This window comes from Coturnix japonica, chromosome 2, assembly GCF_054131305.1.
Source record: "Coturnix japonica strain WE chromosome 2, WE-NBRP24, whole genome shotgun sequence".
NCBI lineage: Eukaryota > Metazoa > Chordata > Aves > Galliformes > Phasianidae > Coturnix > Coturnix japonica.
The window spans coordinates 45,735,942-45,754,830 of NC_140664.1; the positions used below are offsets into that span (position 1 = coordinate 45,735,942).

Genomic DNA, 18,889 nt, shown 5'->3' on the forward strand with positions numbered 1-18,889 from the left:
TGATACTATTTATTGCTGGATAGCTGGTGGAATAAATACCACAGGATTTTCATTTTTCTCTATGCTTGCCTCACAGGAAATTTCCCTTGATGTTAATAGTGAGAATTATTGGGATATTCAGTTGCCCATTTACTTGGGACCAAATCTAGTCAGCACTGTCTCTTTCCTGTGTTTTATCTTCATAGAATTAGTGTTTCAGTGAATCTGCTGAACAACCACAATGAGGAATTCCAAACAACAGCAGCAAGCATAGCAAATCCACCTGTTCCTTTATTTATACCCTCTGGGTAAAATGATGAAATATGGATGACTTAGAAACTTTGTGACTTTTAATGCATGTGGATTCAAGAAGCCTGAATTTAATGAATTTTGAGCCCTGTTAGCCACCTTAGGTTTTAGTTGTTTGATTTAAGTCTGTAGTTCTGAAATATTAATTTGCATGTAGTGCCTAAAGATGGCGTTAAACACTGCACCCATGTAAATCCCATTTAAACTTTTTGACTGAGGAAAGTTGTGTTTAAACATGATAGTACTACTAAGGAAGTACATTTATTTAAAAGGAATATATTTATAATAGTATGTGCATTTGCAATGTCTTCTTTGGAGTACTGAATTAATCTTAATTTTGTATTGTCTTGTTGGAATCCCAGTCTAGTTCCTGTTCCCCTGCGGGCAACTGTGACCTGGTAGGTACACCAGTGAATGCCTGCATGTATTTCTTGCAGTGTGTTTGTCAGATGCCCAAAAGTGAGATAAGCATTCTGGGGCGCCAATCTGTTATCTTGCAAATGTTATGTCAGTTTTTTCCTTTCGTGGATGAGAACTCTTTTTCTCCCCTTCTTTTTTATTTTTCTTTTCCTTCCAATCCAAATTAGGTGTTTATTTGTGAACTGAGTTTATCCACATGCTTTAGATGTTTATATCTATCTGGCATAGTATTACTTTAGCAATCAGTTTAATGGAGGGCAATAGTAAAAGCTGTAAGAGAAAATTTCTACATGATTTAACATTGAAAACAAGTTGATTTGGGAGAAAAAAAAAAAAAAGAAAAAAAAAAAGAAACAAAAAAGATTGTAAGAGAGATTTTAATGCATTCAGAACACTTTTTCTTTCCTTTACACATACTGTGTGGTTTCAAGTAAGATGCACCCACTAGTCTTTAATGATGATGTCTTTTCCTTTTAATGCCTAATGGTTTGTTTTTCTTTCTTGTGAGGAAATCCATAGATAAAAGTAGTTGTAGAAACAGGCTCAAATTTTAATATGTTATGTATTATTTTTCACTTGATTTTACAGAGTTTGCTCTTACTTTCACCTAATGTAAGGAGTTACATGCTGCTTTGACCTTTGGAAGTTGATCTTTATCAGAGTTCACATGAAGGGAAAAAGAGCTGCTACCCAAATAAAAGTAGCTTAAATTCTTTAATGAGGTGGTAAGCTTTCAAGGGTAAGGGCCAATAAAAGGTTAAGCAATAAAAAGGTTAAGCCCAGGCTTCACATCCCATTGGCCAATGTAAGAGGCCTAAGCACCGATCAAAAGGGCTGTGTTAGCTACTTCAGGTGGGCAGAATGCATTCTTGTACCTTGAGGAAAGCATGTAATTTCAGAGATGGGTAATGTTGAAGGTGCTGTATCTACAGTTAGTTTTTCTTCACTGGCTAGCTTGAAATGGCTGTGCATTGAATGCACTGACATCAGATATCTGACATCTGACAGGTGCTTGGGATTTTCATTCTGATGCAGGGAAACTCTCCTGCACTTGATGCGGGAAGGCTTTTCTGTTGCTCTCTGTTCTGAAGCCAGGATCTTACAGTTGAGTGTTCCTGTATCCATCTTCTACATGCATGGTTTCTTCAGAAATATTACCTAAGTGCTGTCTAGAAGCTATATTTAGGCTTAGGACAGATGTTACTATGTTTGAAACAGTATACAACTACAGATGACCAAATGTCTTAGTTTACAGCTTTGATCAGTGTGAATGAGTGTCCTGCTACAGGTGAGCTGGTACAAAAGAAACTTCAGCTTATGAAATTGGTGGCTGGTGAGACCTTTATGAGTGGGAAGTGTCCAAAAAGACCTTCTGGTGGAGTTCGATGGTGTTCTCATACATTCCAGAGCTCAGACAATTAAAAGGATATCTTCAGAGTATTGTCTCCTACTCTTTATCTCATGGACTAGGAAGAGCTTGCCGAATACTTTATAGAAGAACAAATCCTAAGTGATGGAAGGAGTGTTGGTTTATTTCCTACCTTTTAAAGCAGGAAAAGTCCCATTAGACTAAGTAGCATTTATTTGCTTCTTTTTGTACTCAGATAATAATTTTGTGGATTTTATTTGAAACTCTTTGTTGTCTTTTAAACATTGGGAAATGTCTTATTAGTAATAGAGCAGGAATATCTCTTGTTCTAGCTGGGTGTCGATTTATTCTTCACCTTTCAGCATCCTAGTTAATTATTGAGCAACAGGATCTAAAAGTCCAGCACAGCAGGATTTTATACTTTGATCAGCTCAAAACCATAGACATCTTAGGAACCACTGTACTAAAAAAAAAAAGTATTGGAAAGATTGAAGTGTGCTAACTTGTTTAGTTTCCTCTGCATACATGAAAATAAGGGAAGAATTCTTGTCTTAATGTATTATTGCAGAAATTAATTCCATGCTTTCTGCACTGAAGTATTTGAAGATGTTTGTATTACAAGTTAAAAACACAGAGGGAATGCTACATGAAAGACATGCACTGGTTTGACAGGCTGAAATGGAGGAAGAGAATATGTGCAAATTCAGAAGTAATAAATAGCGTTCTTTACTGTGCCCTGACCAATAGGTCAGTAGCAAGGATGCCACTCTGGCTGCTGCACTTGGAATACTGAGGAGGGTCTTCTTGTCTCATCATTGGTTCCTCCAACATTTCAGGCAACTGAAACACAGCAAAAAAATAATATGTATGTACTGTAGAAACTCCTATAAACCAGTCCTTACATAGGAAAGTATTTTGACATTCTGCTAAATTAAAAATAAAAACTCAAATTGTTAGCAGTGTGAGAAAAGCCAGTATTAGGAACACTAGAAAATGAAATGAATTTTAAGTGTGGTATGAGGTTTTAATTGGAGAGGCATGTGTAGTGACATTGATTTACATTACTAATGCATAAGCATTCATCCTAGTATGCTATTTTACCTTTTGGGTGGTAAAACATTTAGATCCTTTTGTATCACATTTCATTTCAGTTTTTGTAAACCTGAGTAACTCAATTATTTGACTTGATTGAAAATTAATTAGAAGTTATACTTGATAAATAATTTAGGGTAGCTGCGAAGTGTATTACTGAATAATTAAATTTAAGATAAAGGTATGGTCTGGACTAACGTTGTCGAGACACTTGCACTCCTTTTCCAAAAATGACATAGAATTTCCCATCTGGAGTTGAAGGCTGGAGAATCTCTCCTATGAAGAAAGTCTGAGGGAACTGGGCTTGCATAGCCGGGAAAAGATCAGGCTCTGGGGAGATCTTATTGTGACCTTCCAGTACTTGAAGGGAATATGTAAACAGGAGAGGGAACAGCTGTTTACAGGGGTGGACAGTGATAGGACTAGGGGGAATGGTTTTAAACTGAGACCGGGGAGGATTATTTTAGATATTAGGAGAAATTTTTCACACAGAGGGTGGTGAAGCACTGGAACAGGTTGCCCAAGGAGGTTGTGGGTGCCTCATCCCTGGAGGCATTCAAGGCCAGGCTGGATGTGGCTCTGGGCAGCCTAGTCTGGTGGTTTGCAACCCTGCATGCAGCATTGGGGTTGAAACTGGATGATCATTGTGGTCCTTTTCAACCCGGACCATTCTATGATTATATGATCTTATTGAAATTCCAGAGTATAAATTCCCATCAAATTGAAAAAGATGAAAATTTGTCTTTTAGAAACTGTTTGTGAAATGTTTCTGCTTCTGTTTTTACAAAAATAGGTAGTGATGCATGTATAGCATACATCTCTAACATATCTGGTTTTTTTGGGGTTTTTTTTTTTTTTTGGCTTTTACGAAAAATGCAGGGTTTGAAATACCTTTTTATTGATATCTTAATTGTTTTCTGTTGATGAATCCTCATTTTATGTTGGATTTTACTTCCTTCTATGGTATCACAGTGTATATATTAGTTGAGTTATCTCTTTTGGCTTTGGATTTGTTCAACACAGAAATATGAATGTCTTGCATAGTGTTTTACTTTTCTAATTGCACATCTGTTGTGTAAATTGATTATTTTGAAGGTGCACCTCAATTACACACATTAGCAGGCACTGAAAAGGAGCCCGTAAATTGACGAGATGTTCATGTGAGGATTGTTTGAGTGTAACTTTATGTGGACTGTGCCTTTACTTTTCTTCTTGCTGTTGAAGTGGATAATATTGTAACATTACTCCTCTTCCTCCTCCTGCTCTCTTTTCTGTTCTGTAGAGCTTAGAATTTGCTGGGAGCTTACTTCTTTTCTAAATTCCTGAAGTTAGGAGACAATCAAGTGACCTTCATAGAAGGAACTGGGGCTGTGTAGTCTGGGGAAGTGGAAGCTGAAGGGAGACCTTATTGCTGTCTTCCAATAACTGAAAGTTGCTTACAGGGAGGGCATAGCTGGTCTCTTCTGTGACAGGAGATGGGATGAGGGGAAATGACCTCAAGTTGCACCAGGGTAAGCTTAGGTTGGATATTACAAAACACTTCCTTACAGAAATGATTGTTAAGAACTGGAATAGGCTCCCCAGGGAGATGCTTGAATCACCAACCCTGGATGTGTTTAAAAACTGTTTGGATGTGGTGCTCAGGGACATGATTTAGCAGGGTTGTTAAAGTTAGGGTAGCATGGTTAGGTCAGGGTTGGACCCAATGTTCTTCAAGATCTTTTCCAACCTGAACAATTCAGTGATTCTATGACCACTCTTAATCAGTAAAAGCAGTAGCTACTGATAAGCTGAATTGAGCCTAAGGAATCTGAAACATTTTAAACTGCATCCATACTAGATACAGCATCCCAACATCTGTGCCTAGATCTGTCCTTAATTTCAATAGGACGAAGCATACAGATGTGCTTGAATAGTTTCCACCTATGATTGATTCTCTTCTAATATCTGTAGATTTAGTGCAGTGCTGATCATGTTGGGTTTTCTTTTTTTATTGTTTTTCTTTCTTTGTATGTGAAAAATAAGGATTCTGGTAGTTAATAGCTTTGTAAATAATCTTAAGATTCTTGAAAGCAATTTGAGATTAAATACAGTTTATAGTGATATTAGTAGAAGCAAGTTAAAATAATTGTTTTTTAATGATGCCTTGATTATGGATTACCATAACAGGAAAAGGAAGGTAAAATAATGAGAAGTTGAAATAGTGACTTTGTTTTTGCAGGTTCTTTCATGTTGGTGAATACATCTGGGAGATACGCAGGACAGAAAGCTCACCTCCTGATGCCCCATCTAAAAGAAAATGATACGCATTGTATTGATTTCCACTATTACATTTCAAGCAAGAGTGGATCTAGCCCTGGCACTTTGAATGTGTATGTGAAAGTTAATGATGGGCCTATCGGTAACCCAGTCTGGAACACATCTACTACTGGTACTTGGAACAGAGCAGAACTGGCAATTAGCACCTTCTGGCCCAATTTTTATCAGGTATGTTTCATTTTTTTATGAAATTGTGTTTCTCATAGTCAGCACCTGGTTCTAAATTATCATGTTGACTTTAAAATCAAAGTATGTTTCAATATGTTTTATTGATCTTTATTTTGACTACATTTTTTTGTGTAGATGATAAGTGTTTTTACATGTATATAGCTGCGTTTAAATGTTTACATATATTTATAGAAATATGTGCTCATAAACACACACACACTTCATATGTATGTAAGTATGGCAGATGTGAGCCCAAAGTTATGAGTGTGTGCATACATATATCAGTAAGCAAGATAAGTGATGGTAATTAGTTAGGATGCATAGAAATTGTGGGATGGTGATATAAACAGTATGAAATAAGGCAAGAATATTGTCTTATTTTCAGCTGGGACTTAATTCTTCAATGCCTGTTTATGATGCTGTGTTTTGCTTATAAGACAAAAACAATGTTGATAACACACCAGTTCTTATAGCTGCTGCTCAGCAATGTTGTACAGAACCAAAACCATTCACAGTGAAGGACACAAGAAGCTGGGAACAGAATTAGGACGGCTGACTTAAACTGGCCATGGGGATGACATACCATATGACATCATGCAGGAGTTTTGAAGGGGATGGAAGTTCATCTAATTCTCTTCTACTTCTCAGGTGCTAGCTGGGTGTTGGTCTGGGGTGGCGAGCAGTTGTTTGTGTATCATTTGTTATATACATTCATATATATCTATACACTTGTCATAATTATTATCCACTTCCTTTTCTCTACTTTGATAAATAGTTTTATCTCAACCTACAAGTTCTACTTTATTTTTTTTCTTTTTGATTCTCTCCACCAACACAGGGAAGGAGAAGGAGTGTGCAATCAATCATGTGGTGCTTAGCCACCTGCCAGCTTAAATGGCAACAAATGTAGAGGAAGTAATCACACTGAAACAATCAAGAATTTCTTCTATTGATTCCAGTCGATCACTTTAATTTCTCAATAATAAATTCAGTAATTCTTTCAGTTCATTAAGGATGCTGGAATTGAATGTCAATAGATTTTACTGCATTAGGGTCTTTAGGTTTGATTTAGATGATGAATACTTGTTGACCAGTTCAGTCATAAATAGAAGAACAGCTACCAAAGGAATGTGCTTCTGATTATGTCTTAAAGATTTAGTGCCAGTTTCTTTAAAAGTGCTGCTATTCTGCATTTAAATTTACAGATTATATAGTTATTTACTGTCTTGTACAGCAGTTCAACAGTTTTTCTTGTTTCCATGAAAAGAAAGTCTACATCTACTTGAACAAGTAATGTGCCTTAATGGAAGGAGACCAAAGCTGTTGCTCAGGCTCCTATCATTTTTACTTGCACTGTGCTTGGTTCCCTTGGGCTGACATTTTTCACTAACCGTTTGAAGTTTTCATGAGGAAGGCTATCTCAAAGATGGGGATCCTTTAACTGCGGGCATCTCTAGGAAATGCGGTGATGTCATTCCACAGTGTATTCTATTTGTGTGTTATGCAGAAAGTGACAGCATTTTGATTCCTACAATATCCTGACCACTACTATCAGATATGGTAGAGCATTGTTTCTGTTTCTGCATGTGCCAGGAGTGACCAGGTGTTGATTATTGAATGAGATCCAGGGTAAGCTTATGGACATCTCAGCAAGCTTCGTGGGAAGAATTCATGGTGTGGATCACCTAAAATTGTCCATTGATTCAGTGGAGGATACTGGCACCTTTTCCAGAAGAGCAGGCTTATTAGGAAAGTTTAGATTCTCCTAAGCATTGCAGGAGAATCTGCATACCTCATGTGGTGGCATCTTAACCACAGAATTCAGGCTTGGTTTATCCATACTTCTGCCTCTCACAAGGTGAAAGGGCACCTTTCTGCAAGGTTGTGTGCCACATGTTATCAATTTCATGCTAGTGTTGTGATACCAAAGAGCCTTTCTACCTTGACTGTAACAATGAGCCTCAATGGGCAATAGAAGAGTAGAGCATTCCACATAGAATTTCGTGGCTGATATAGGTTATGACTGTGGGTGCTTTGTAACAGGACATCTACCGGAGGTATTTATGAGCTTTCTGGGTTGTCCAGGAGAGTTAATATGGTGTGTATACATTTTGCAGACATTGGATGAACATGTGATTGTGTTGTTTATGCCTTTGTCTGGACCAGGTTGTCCACAATGGAGTTTGGGGTGAGTTAAGGGAGAAACTTAAGATTTAATTCTTTCTGAAAAGAGTCTGGTTTGGATGCAGCAGAACTGCTCTGTGAGCCAACAGGCAGTGAAGATGAGGGATGCATTTCAAAGCCTCACTAAAGCTCTGAAACAAACTAGTAATGCGTGCAAGACAATTTTAGCAGAAGCAGCCCAGATTCTTGACAAGTAAATTTAAGCTAAATTAAAATTCTGATAAATATACTGCAAGTTGAGAGAGTTTAAAATCTATTGTTGGCAATAATAATAATCTGCATCAGGTTTCTAATGGTATGACACATCTAACTGATATCTCAGGAATATGGATATTTGGCCACTGAAACAGAAAGATAACCTTGCTAGTTCACATTCTTTCAAGACCTGAACCCTGGACTGTTCAGCTTTATTCATAGGTGAACCCTGATATGCTTGGATCACTTACTGTGGTTTAGGAAATTACTATGCATCACCTCATATAAAAGAGACACCTAGATATTTTGACACAATCTACCCTTCATTCACTGAGGACTAAATTAAGTCATTTTCTTTGCATTTACAGCATAAATTGTGGAATTACTCCTGCTTAAGAATTGCAATTTAGTTGATGTGCCAAAATGTCTTATAGCATTATCTGTGGAGGTCCAAGGAATCAGTTTAAAATAGTATAGCTTCACTGTTTTTGTTGTAGATGAATTAATTTATTCTTGAGGAAGCTCTCTCTCCATTTTCAGATTTTATGATCATTGCCAATTTGCTTGCCTCTGTTCTCTTAGAAATCTCTACTGCATTTTTCTTACTGATATAGTGATGTAATTTCTCTTCATTTCTCATGGAATCCTAGAGTTACAGAGCATCCTGAGTTGGAAGGGGCCCATAATACTCATCCAGTACAGCTCCTGGCTCCACACAGACCACACAAAATTCAAACCCTATGTCTGATAGCAGTGTCCCAGTTCTCCTTGAACTCTGGCACTTGGTCCCATGATCACTGGGCGGCCTGTTCCATGCCCACCGCCCTCTGGTGCATCACCTGTCCCAACCCCCAGCTGCCCCTCCCTCCCCTGACACAGCTCCATGCCTTTCCCCTTGGGCCCTGTCGCTGTGACAGGGAGCAGAGCTCAGTGCTGCCCCTTTGCTCCCTGTGAGGAGTTGCAGCTGCCATCAGTCCTCCCCTCAGCATCTCTGCTCTGAGCAAACCCAGGGACCTCAGTCACTCCTCATACATGTTGTTCTCTAGACCCTTCACAATCTTTGTAGTGCTGCTTTGGACACTCTGCTATAGTTTTATGACCTTCTTATTGTATGAGGCCAAAACTGTGCTCAGTGCTGGAGGTGAGGCTGCACAGAGAAGAACAGAACAGCCAGTCTCTTCCGCTCAGTGGCAGCGGCCCTTCTGGCTGCCAGGGCACACTGCTGACATACGTTTAACTTGCTGTCAGCCATAAACCTCACATCTCTCTCCAAAGGACAGCTCTCCAGCCTCTCATCTTCAGTCTGTACATGTATCTAGGGTTTCCCCATACCAGGTGCAGAGTGCACTCCTGCACTATTTTAATCTGTTTGCAGGCTATTTCCTCTTCATGGAGTCTATTCTGGGGATAGGCAAGAGAAGAAGAAGCTGGGAGAGGGGACAGAGGAAGCAGAGGACCCACCTGAGAGGTGTCCTGAAACAGTTTTGTTTTGTGAGCTCTTACTCTTTTGAATAATAAAAAAAAAATCCTAGCTCTTCTGTCACAAACTCTTGTCTTTTTCCTATAATATCCAAAAGCTCCAGAACTTTCTATCATGCTTTATAAGAGGCTGGGTGACGTAACTGAACAAATGAGAAGTCTTCTGATAATATTATTTAAGGAATGATAAGGGCCTTTTTAACTTCTCACACATGAAGGCTGGTGGTTTCCTGAAAGTAGTGTTCAGGAAAAGGCTCTGCTTTACCAGATGAATGGGGAAAGCAATGCAGTGGTCTGATTTGCTCTTTTGTGTTTTAAGTTGCATATTCAAGTAGGCATCTGCATATCTTGTGAATGCACTATAATTCCGTTCCATTAATAGGGTACCCTACGAGGTACTTAGCTGCAGATGAAACCAAGATGTACTACAGACAAACTGTATGATAACATTCCACAATTGTGATATTTATATAACCCGGGATGCATGAAAACAGTGGTGTTAGTCTGTTTTGCTACTGATTCGTGAAGACTGTAGGCAAAATAACTCCCACTAATGGCAACTGAGTAGAAATTAAATCCTGTAGTGTGGAGTGAATTTTAATCCAGTGTCTAAAGATTTATTTCTTTAAACCACATATTAACACACATGCAAAGCATTCAAAAGATTTAATGGTTAAGTGTTTTATTAGTGTAGCACCGGTTATCCAAGCTGCCTAATACCTTTCATGTTGAGTTTCCATTTAGAACTGACTCTTTAGGAGTACAGTTTCTGAACAAAGTAATTAATTTCTCTCAGCATACTCTTTTCTTTTTACTAGGTAATTATTTGTGTAGGTCTCACCCCATATGAATGCTGTGCGACATATATAAATCACTATGATAACCTGCATATAACAACAGTAACTGTAGTCTAATTACTGCATATTTAAACTTAAATTGTGAAGTATTCTGTTGATTAAGACACATTTAATTCCATAATTAATGGTCTTCCAAGTGCTACTGTTATCATCTGTCTTTGACTTTAGGGTATGTCTATACTACATTCTAGCTACTGATTACAGTATAGTTGCAGTAACACAGGTTTACAGTGCCAAACACCTTCTGAGGGTCAGAGATAATCAGCACAGCTTGTTCTTTTCTGCTGTGGCTCTGTGTCCCTGAGTTACTTGTTTCAAAGTAGCTTAGGTATTTCTGCATTATTTTTGTGCGTTACAGTTTATCATGCCATTGGAGATGGTCTGCATACTAAAAAAGGCTCTGCATGACCACTTTCACCCTCCTCTGTATTTGAACAGAACGTACACAGAAAAAAGGGGAAAAAAAAAAAAAAGAAAATGAGAGAATTAAATGTTGTGTAGATTTCTGTGAGAAGCAGTGAGCTTGTCTTTAGGTCTTGGAGACCAGCCTCAGTAGCTTGAGAGGCATCTAAATTGATGCTTTAAAAGAGATAAAGTGAGATTAAAGTGAATGCTGAAAACACTGTTCCTCTAATTTGGACAGGAGATGTTATCATTTTTGTCTCAGTGTTTTGATTTTATTTATTTTTTTTAATGTTGATTTCAGGGTTGTGGGGTTGTGTTCTCTCTCTTTTTTTTTTTTTTTTTTTTTCTTTCTTTTTTCTGTTTTCCCCAGGTTATATAATGGTTCTCAGACAAGTTTGTAGTTTTTGCAATCTATTTTACATTTGTTATAATGTTTCCAGTTTTAAAACTTTACAGCATGGGAAATGCTGCTACTGAGTAGCGTCTGATGAGAAGCTTTTGTTTCCAATTTCTAACCCTGCAAGCAAGCAATTTGGCACAGCACTGTTACAAGTTACATACTACCCCCTTGTCACTTTTTATATTTTGAATTATTTCCTTTGTAATCTGCTTGGGGTCAGTGATGTCTGCTCTGAGCTGAAACAAAGCTTGATTTTAAAAATAAAGCACAACAAATCCTGCAGTTTTTTAAATCCAGAGTTGGAACTGAAAAGGATTAAAAATAATTTCTACTGGAGTATGCTACTCTGTCTGCTTGTGCACCTTCTTTAAATATAGTTTTCTCTGAAGCTGGCGTGAATAGATGTAAGCACCTGGTATTAATTCCTGATTTTTTTTCTCTGTTAAGACACACTGGAGTTGCAGGGTATCACTTCACATTAAGATGAGATTTACCCTTTACCAGTCTGACACTTTCCTGTGTAAATTGGGAGTTTAGGGAATAAGAAACAGTAGATCCAACTTGCTTTTTCAAATCTGGACTTAAACATTCATTTCCTTCAGAATCTGTTTTACACAGGCTGTACTTGGATTTTGGTTTATGCAATATACTTCAGCTACCGGCTAGGACAATGAGTGGAACTATTTTGAGCAGTGAAGGTTGTGCTCAGATTCTCATTTGTTGTGTGCTCTACATTAAACTCCATGCTTATGGTTTCTGAACTGCACTTTAAACTCAAGCTTGGAAATGCACATTGCCTTTTGAATGACTACTGGTCAAAAATCTTCACTTAGTTGTGTGATTTAGGAGTGCATTTATTTTGAGAAAGATGTGTGAGGGTAGGTCACATATCTAAACTGAAAAAACCCAGTAATATATAAATGTCCAAGTAAGCAGATGTGTTCTTGTTTACATTTAAACAAAGGTCCAGTGTTTTCTCCCATCCCTTGTTCCTAAACCAAGAAAGATGTGTCTTCAACAGGAAAATATTCAACCACGTCTGATTTAAAAACAAAGCAAGAGGAGCATGAAGTAAACCTGATAATTTGGAGCTCAGTTTCCACTGCTGTTCACCTTGTAGAGGTTTCTTTGGACTCTCAGGTTGGCAGCACAACCTAAGTGTTGTTTAATGTGCTGAAGTGCTCATTTGAGTGTTGGACAGTAGTTGTGTAGGAATGATAGATGGAAACTGCACACAGCATGCAATAAATTCCTAACCTATGAGGCTTAACCATGTTCTAGGTGTGGCAGTGCTGCTAAGAGCCTGAGTAAATAAGCTCTGACAGGTTTTTGTGGATTCTGGAAAGGACAAAGTCAGAAATGTCCCTTAATGCAGCTTTGAAGAGTCAGGAAGAATAGGGGTGGTCCTAGGACAGGACCCAAAGGGGAGAAGTGCTCAGTTTGCAGGGGTTTAAGATGTTGCCACTTCCCGGCACCTTTGTGTAACCACTGGTGTCTGATATGACCAAGGAAAGGAGCAGCTGGGGGTAAAATGAGGCAGACAGTGAAGAGAAGGCAGAGAATGTTGTCAGCAGGGTGGGATGAGTGTTGGAGGACTCTTGGCCCAGTTCATGGGGAGCAAAAAAGCAGTCTGATAGGAAGCTTTCTCAATACTCCTATTTTCTGTCTTGTTTTTCTTTTTCTTTTTTTTTTTTTTTTTTTTTTTTTTTTTTTGTAGAGTGCTATTTTTAGGTCATGTGAAGTAGAGAGTATTTACGTTAGGTACAACCCACCTTTCAACTAAAAGCATTGTGATTTTACAACAACAAAGGCAGGAATTTACAGAGCAAGGTTGTGTGGCAACAAAAACTATTTATTCCTATTGTTCAGGGGAGCTGAGAAGTTATCGCGAGCCACACATTTTCAGCAGTAAGCATTTATGTTGGTGAGCAGCCCCCCCTTCCTTTGTTCATGCACAGAAAGGGGAAGCGGCAGGAACAAGAAGCTAATTTTGCCCTTCATTGAAGCAGGGAGGCTCTGGGACATGCAGCGTTAGGCCACTTCCCTGCTTCCTGCTTGGCAGACCCAGGAGGCCAGGCAGCTCCCAGGCCAGCATCAGCCCAGCTCTTCCTGAGCAGCTGAATGTAGTGTTTTAACCAGTTGTTTCCTGCCAGATAAGGTGATGGAATAATAAGACTCACAAATCAAAGGACTGCCCAGCCTGCTGTTGCTTGGATGTCGCCTTTGTTTTGACTGGAGTCTGTCATATTGCCCGCAGGTGTTGTGGCAGCTGGGAGGAAATGCAAAGTTTGGCTTCTGAAGTAGAAATGTGAAATTCTACAAAACACACAGCTTTCAAGTATGAAATGTTAGAGAAAGCTTGGTGTGAAGTAAGATGTGAAGTTTTATTTCTAAGAGAAATAATTAGGGAAACTGATCCAGATCTGTGAATTGTCGCATAATCATTTAGGTTGGAAAAGACCTCTAAGATCATCAAATCCTGACAGCCCTGTAAGCTTTTTAGAGGAAAAACAAGTTACCAGAAATGTTTCTAGGTCCAGACCTGAGCATTCCCATGCAGTGTGCAGTAACCTTACAGGGAGTTTGCAGACCTGTGTCATCTGAAGAATCAAATGCGTTTTTGTAATGTAAGTGGGAACATGCTAGCTTGAGCAAACACTGTGGTTCATAATCTTAACTTATTTATATTAATGAAACTGTACTGGATTTAGATACAGAATTTGATAGAATTTCATAGCCTATGAGCAGACAGTAAATTCTCTTACTGTACTTTCAGTGTGTGTCACGTTTTTGGATATATGAAGGGAAAGGCACATCAGTGATGTCTGTTTGGCTATAGTATATCACTGCTGGCTATAGTGTCCCTTTCTATTTAATAATAAATGTGTATTTTCTGTCAAAAAAGACTGAAATATATGGTCAGGTAAGTTGATGTCAGCTTGAATATTGCAAATAATGGACACCTGATTAAACCGACTATATTTCAACTTGTAGAACTTTTCTTTGGAACTTGCTCTCCTAAGTGACAACATTTGTAATTTAATAGCACATCCAGTTGGCAGTTTCTGGATACATTGCTTGGCTTATTTGTGACAATGGTATTTTTGGTATATTGTCTAGAGATACTGCAGAATATTTTAGATCACTCATTGAATCTTTCTCTGTTGCCGTAAGTATATTCTAATTTAGTTATTTCAAGGTTGTAGTCTCTGCCAGTAAGCTCATAGAACTGGCTTATGGTCAGGGTCTGTACATACCTGTGAGTATATAGTGATAAGGAAGTATTTGAAACCTATTGGAAAATTTGTGGCTGAACTCTCCAGTTATGGATTACAGAAATTTTTTGGAGGTCTTCTATTTCATTATTTGATTTTGTTGGAAGTCAGAACACTCCTTGTAAAAGGCTCTCTTATGCAGATATTTTCTGAAATTAGTTAAATCCTCATTATATGGCAGTAATAATTTTAGCAGAAAACTTAATGATTTGGCTGACTGCTTCAAAGTTGTGCATATGCAGGTGTGTCTCCAGTACTTTTCTACATTTTAGCGCATCTGAAAATGAAGAGCCTGATAAAAACATTCTCTTTGTAGTGTTGGTACTATGGATCAGGTAGACCTTTCATGTGGCTTTGCGCAGATCTCCTTGCAGCGATGTTCTCCAAAAGAAACATTAAAGAAAAGACTTGTGAGATTGATTTCAGTCAAAATAGCACTTAGAGTTTTTGTTTTTTCTTTTTAACAGTTGAAACTCAAAGCAGCTAGAGAATACAGGAGAGAAATCAGAGAAATTGGGTTTGTTCAGGCTACTCTTTACCTCCACACTTGGATTCAGTTTGCTCAGTGGCTTTCTTAGTGGCATCATATTTCTCCAGGAAATTTTCCACTATTTCTGAGACCAAACTGTCTACTCACTGTTCTTCACTGAACCTGACCACTCTGCTGCTGTACGTGGGCAGTATCAGCTATGAGTGGCATCAGAGTGCCTTCAGGCATTTAGAAATCCATAAACTGGGGTTTGTGATTGAGCAATCTTTGTCTTGAAAAACTTGTTTCTGCAAAAAATTGTTTGTTGGATTTTGAACTTTCTTCATGGCTGTTTCATGTTTTCCTCTTGCTGTCAGGTTCACCTAGGGGCAGTGTTAGCACTGCAAGTTGAAATTTTTGTGTGGACAGGAGACAGAAATAGAAGGAAAATTAGATATTTTTCTTGTCAGCTTTGTGGAGTTAAAGCTATATTTATGGCAATTTTACTCCAATGATATTGAAGAGAAATGGATGAAATTTAGGAAGAATACTGTGATATTTGGGGCAAAAGAGTAGGACTGGTGGCCACCAATGAAGAAATGAGGAAGGTGAAGAATGGTGAGAGGTGAAAAAGTATTTACGTATCTCAGGGTCTGTGTCAAAGTCAATATTGGTCTTCTACCGGTGTTTATTCAGCAATGGAAAACTTTGATTTAATATTAGGGTGCTGTATGTTATCCTTACTACATGCTTGTGTTTGGTATCATTCTCTTTCTGCCGAAAGAAGTATTCCTAAGGGTATAGTATAGTGTCCGTCTGCATCTATTCCAAGATCAAGTGTAGCATAAATGTGGAAAGTTGCTTCTAAATTTCACCTTCTTCACGAGCTGACTTTGAGCATGAGCTTCTTTTCCATTGCTTTGGAAATGTACCTGCTGATGTTACTGGCGTATTTTCTTCTATTCCTTTTAAACATTCTTAGGTTATTAAAAGTAGGGTTGCCAAAATTTGGAGATGTTTACTTCTGAGTGTGCTTAATCCAAATAACAAGAACACTCCATTTATTTTGTGATCTATTTATAGCCATTAAACAAACAATGGCATATGGATCTGCTTTTCTTTAATTCACGGTGTTTGTTAGAAGATTAAGAGCATAGAAAATACATTCTTAAAAATGGCTCCATTTGTATCTGATCCTGTGTAGAGCACTGTATACTGAAGAGTGGTCATTTATTTAGTAAAAGTAGGTCTGTGTTCCACCAATGAAATAATTAAAAACAAATTATTAATTTTAATACTTAAGGAGATTATTAGGTAACAATTTTAGCAGACCAAATGCTAGGAGGAGTTTTTCTCACTGTGAGCCTTGGATAATCACTCTAGCGAATTTCTGAAACAGTATAAACATGAAAAATGTAATTTATGTTCTGTCTCCTTTTAGTAACTCATTTTGAAGTTCTTTTGATTGTTCTTCATTTACAAAGAGCTCTCAAATGTTGAAAGAGTTGACATATTTTTCCATAACAAAGTATTTTTATATTTCCTCTTTTATAAAACTGCTAACAGAAATTCTCTCTTCACTTCTCAGGTTGTTTTTGAAGTGGTAACCTCAGGCCACCCTGGATATGTGGCCATTGATGAAGTGAAAGTTTTAGGACATCCATGTAGTAAGTACCCACTTGCTATTTTTAAATCTTCTAAAATGTATGTACTACTATCCCTCAGTAAATATTGAGGAAAAGATATTGAAAATGTCAGAAAACAATGTCACTACTATAAAAATACACTGTGTGTATGAATTGTTGCTAGCATTTGAGCACTACACCTTACCAGCTTAGGAGATATATTTTATATACCCTTTCTGCACAGCGTGAACCTGCATCATCTAGCAATTCCTTCAGACCAAAAATCATCGAGACATGTTAAATGTCTCTCTGTCAACATCAAAAATTAAATGCAGCTACAAGGTGAGGCACTAATGAGAGAGCAAGAGCTGAACTGATGACATGTGACTACTTTTCCAGTTCTTAGAACTCTTTAGTTCTTATCCCACTGGGATAAGGCACTGACCTGCTAGAAGGGAGTTCTGCAAAAATATACCTTAATGTCCTAGTGGACAACAGGTTGGCCATGAGCCAGCACTGTGCCCTTGTGGCCAAGAAGGCCAATGGTATCCTGGGTTACATTAAAAAAAACATGGCAAGCAAGTCCAGGGAAATGATCTTCCCACTCTACTCTGCCCTAGTGAGGTCTCATATGGAACACTGTGTCAGCTCCTCTGCTAAAGAAAGATGGGGAACTTCTAGAGGGATTCCTGTGGGGAGCTGCAAAAATGGCTAGGGGCACGAAGCATTTATCTTATGGACAAAAGCTGAGAGACCTGTGACTGTTCAGCCTGGTGGAGAATGCATACAAATATTTAAAGGGCAGAGGTGAAAAGGATGGGGTTAGTATCTTTTCACTGGTGCCCAGTGACAGAACAAAGGGTAGCAGGCACTAGGTTGAACAGTTCCATCATAGGAAACATGAGAAAAAAAATACACCTTACTTCGAGGGTGAAGGAACACTGGAACAGGCTGCCCAGAGTTGTTCTAGAGTCTCCTTCTCTGGAGATATTCAAACCCACCCAGATGCTTTCCTGTGTAGCCTACTGTAAGGAGCCTGCTTTGAAGGGGGGTTGGACAAGGTGATTTCCAGAGGTCCCATCCAACTCCAATTCTGTGATTACTAAGAATATGCAATACTTAGTTTCCTTAAGTTCTTTTAGGAGCAATGTTAAAATAAACCTCGTGAATTAAAAGTTGAATATAGTAATCCAGGTGTCTTTAATAAACTGCTTATGGAAACGATCATTTCACATATTTACTATTTGTTAAGTATCACATATTAAGGTCATACAGTGAACTAACTGTAGGTTGTAGTCTCACTGACCAAATGACTTAGTGAGGAATAAGATACCAAATGCTGTATAATTGTTCATTCTCTTTTTATGACATATTGTACTTGTATGCATTCTTTGTGATTTGTAAGTATGATCTGCAATGTAAGATAAAAAGTGGTTCATCAGTTAATACTGGAACACCTCATAAATATCGTTTTAGTGTTAGTGGCAAAAAGACACAGACATTTATTTAAATGTGAAGACAGTTATGCAGAATCAGCAGCTATTATTTCTGAATCACTTAGTTATAATAAACACAGCAGGCTCTCACGTTGTTAGGAAGTTATTTGCACTTCTGCATTCTGAATTTGTATCTTAGGTTTGACTAGTGAAGTATAAAGCAGCACTTTATCAGCACTGTAATTTTTCTGACGGAGTTTTTGAGAGGTTTGATCTGTGAATTCATTATCAAAATCTGCAAGTCCTAAGTTATATCTCATAATGAGTAGAGTTCTTATTCAGTGTTGAAAGGTAGAAACTGTAACAAAACAGTTTGTTGATGAAGTAACTAAAATGAAAGAGATTAGTTTCAAACTAGTTACACTGTCTGCAAGAAAACAGAAAAAAAAAAAAAAAGAGCATTGGAAATAAACAATTTTGTGTATAAAACCTTGCAGGACTCATAATGACTTTTTTCCTGTATATTGCCAGGAAAAAAAAAAAAAAAAAAAGAAAGAAAGAAAAAAAAAAAAGAAAAAAAAAAAAAAGAAAAAAAAAGGTACTTTCTAAATGATTAACTTTTAACAAAAATTGAAAAGGGAAAAATACGCTAAAACCATGACATAGTTTCTAGGCAGTTGTCTGGGTAGCATGAACAAGGGCCAAGTGGAACTTAAGACTGCGTTTAGAACTGGAAGTCATTTGTTTGGTGATTGGTTGGTTGGTTTGTGTGCATGTATTTAAAAATCCTAAAGCCCCTTTCTAATTAGGCCATACCTCGTAGGCCATTTTATCAGTGTTTGCGAAGACTGAGGAAAAAACAAGTATGGTAGAAAGGTAAAATCAGATGTTTTAAAAAAAGAGAGAAA

General features: G+C 37.8%; 1 protein-coding gene across 7 annotated transcripts in view; it reads left to right on the forward strand.

Moving 5' to 3' along the window:
• PTPRM (protein tyrosine phosphatase receptor type M) overlaps positions 1 to 18,889 on the forward strand; it is a 432,075-nt gene that overhangs the window by 131,804 nt on the left and 281,382 nt on the right. For all 7 annotated transcript variants that reach the window (XM_015855338.3, XM_015855340.3, XM_015855342.3 and 4 more), the window contains exons 3-4: positions 5,391 to 5,656; positions 16,509 to 16,587. In XM_015855338.3, the coding sequence (XP_015710824.2) occupies positions 5,391 to 5,656; positions 16,509 to 16,587 (345 nt within the window). The remainder of the gene's footprint in view (positions 1 to 5,390; positions 5,657 to 16,508; positions 16,588 to 18,889) is intronic.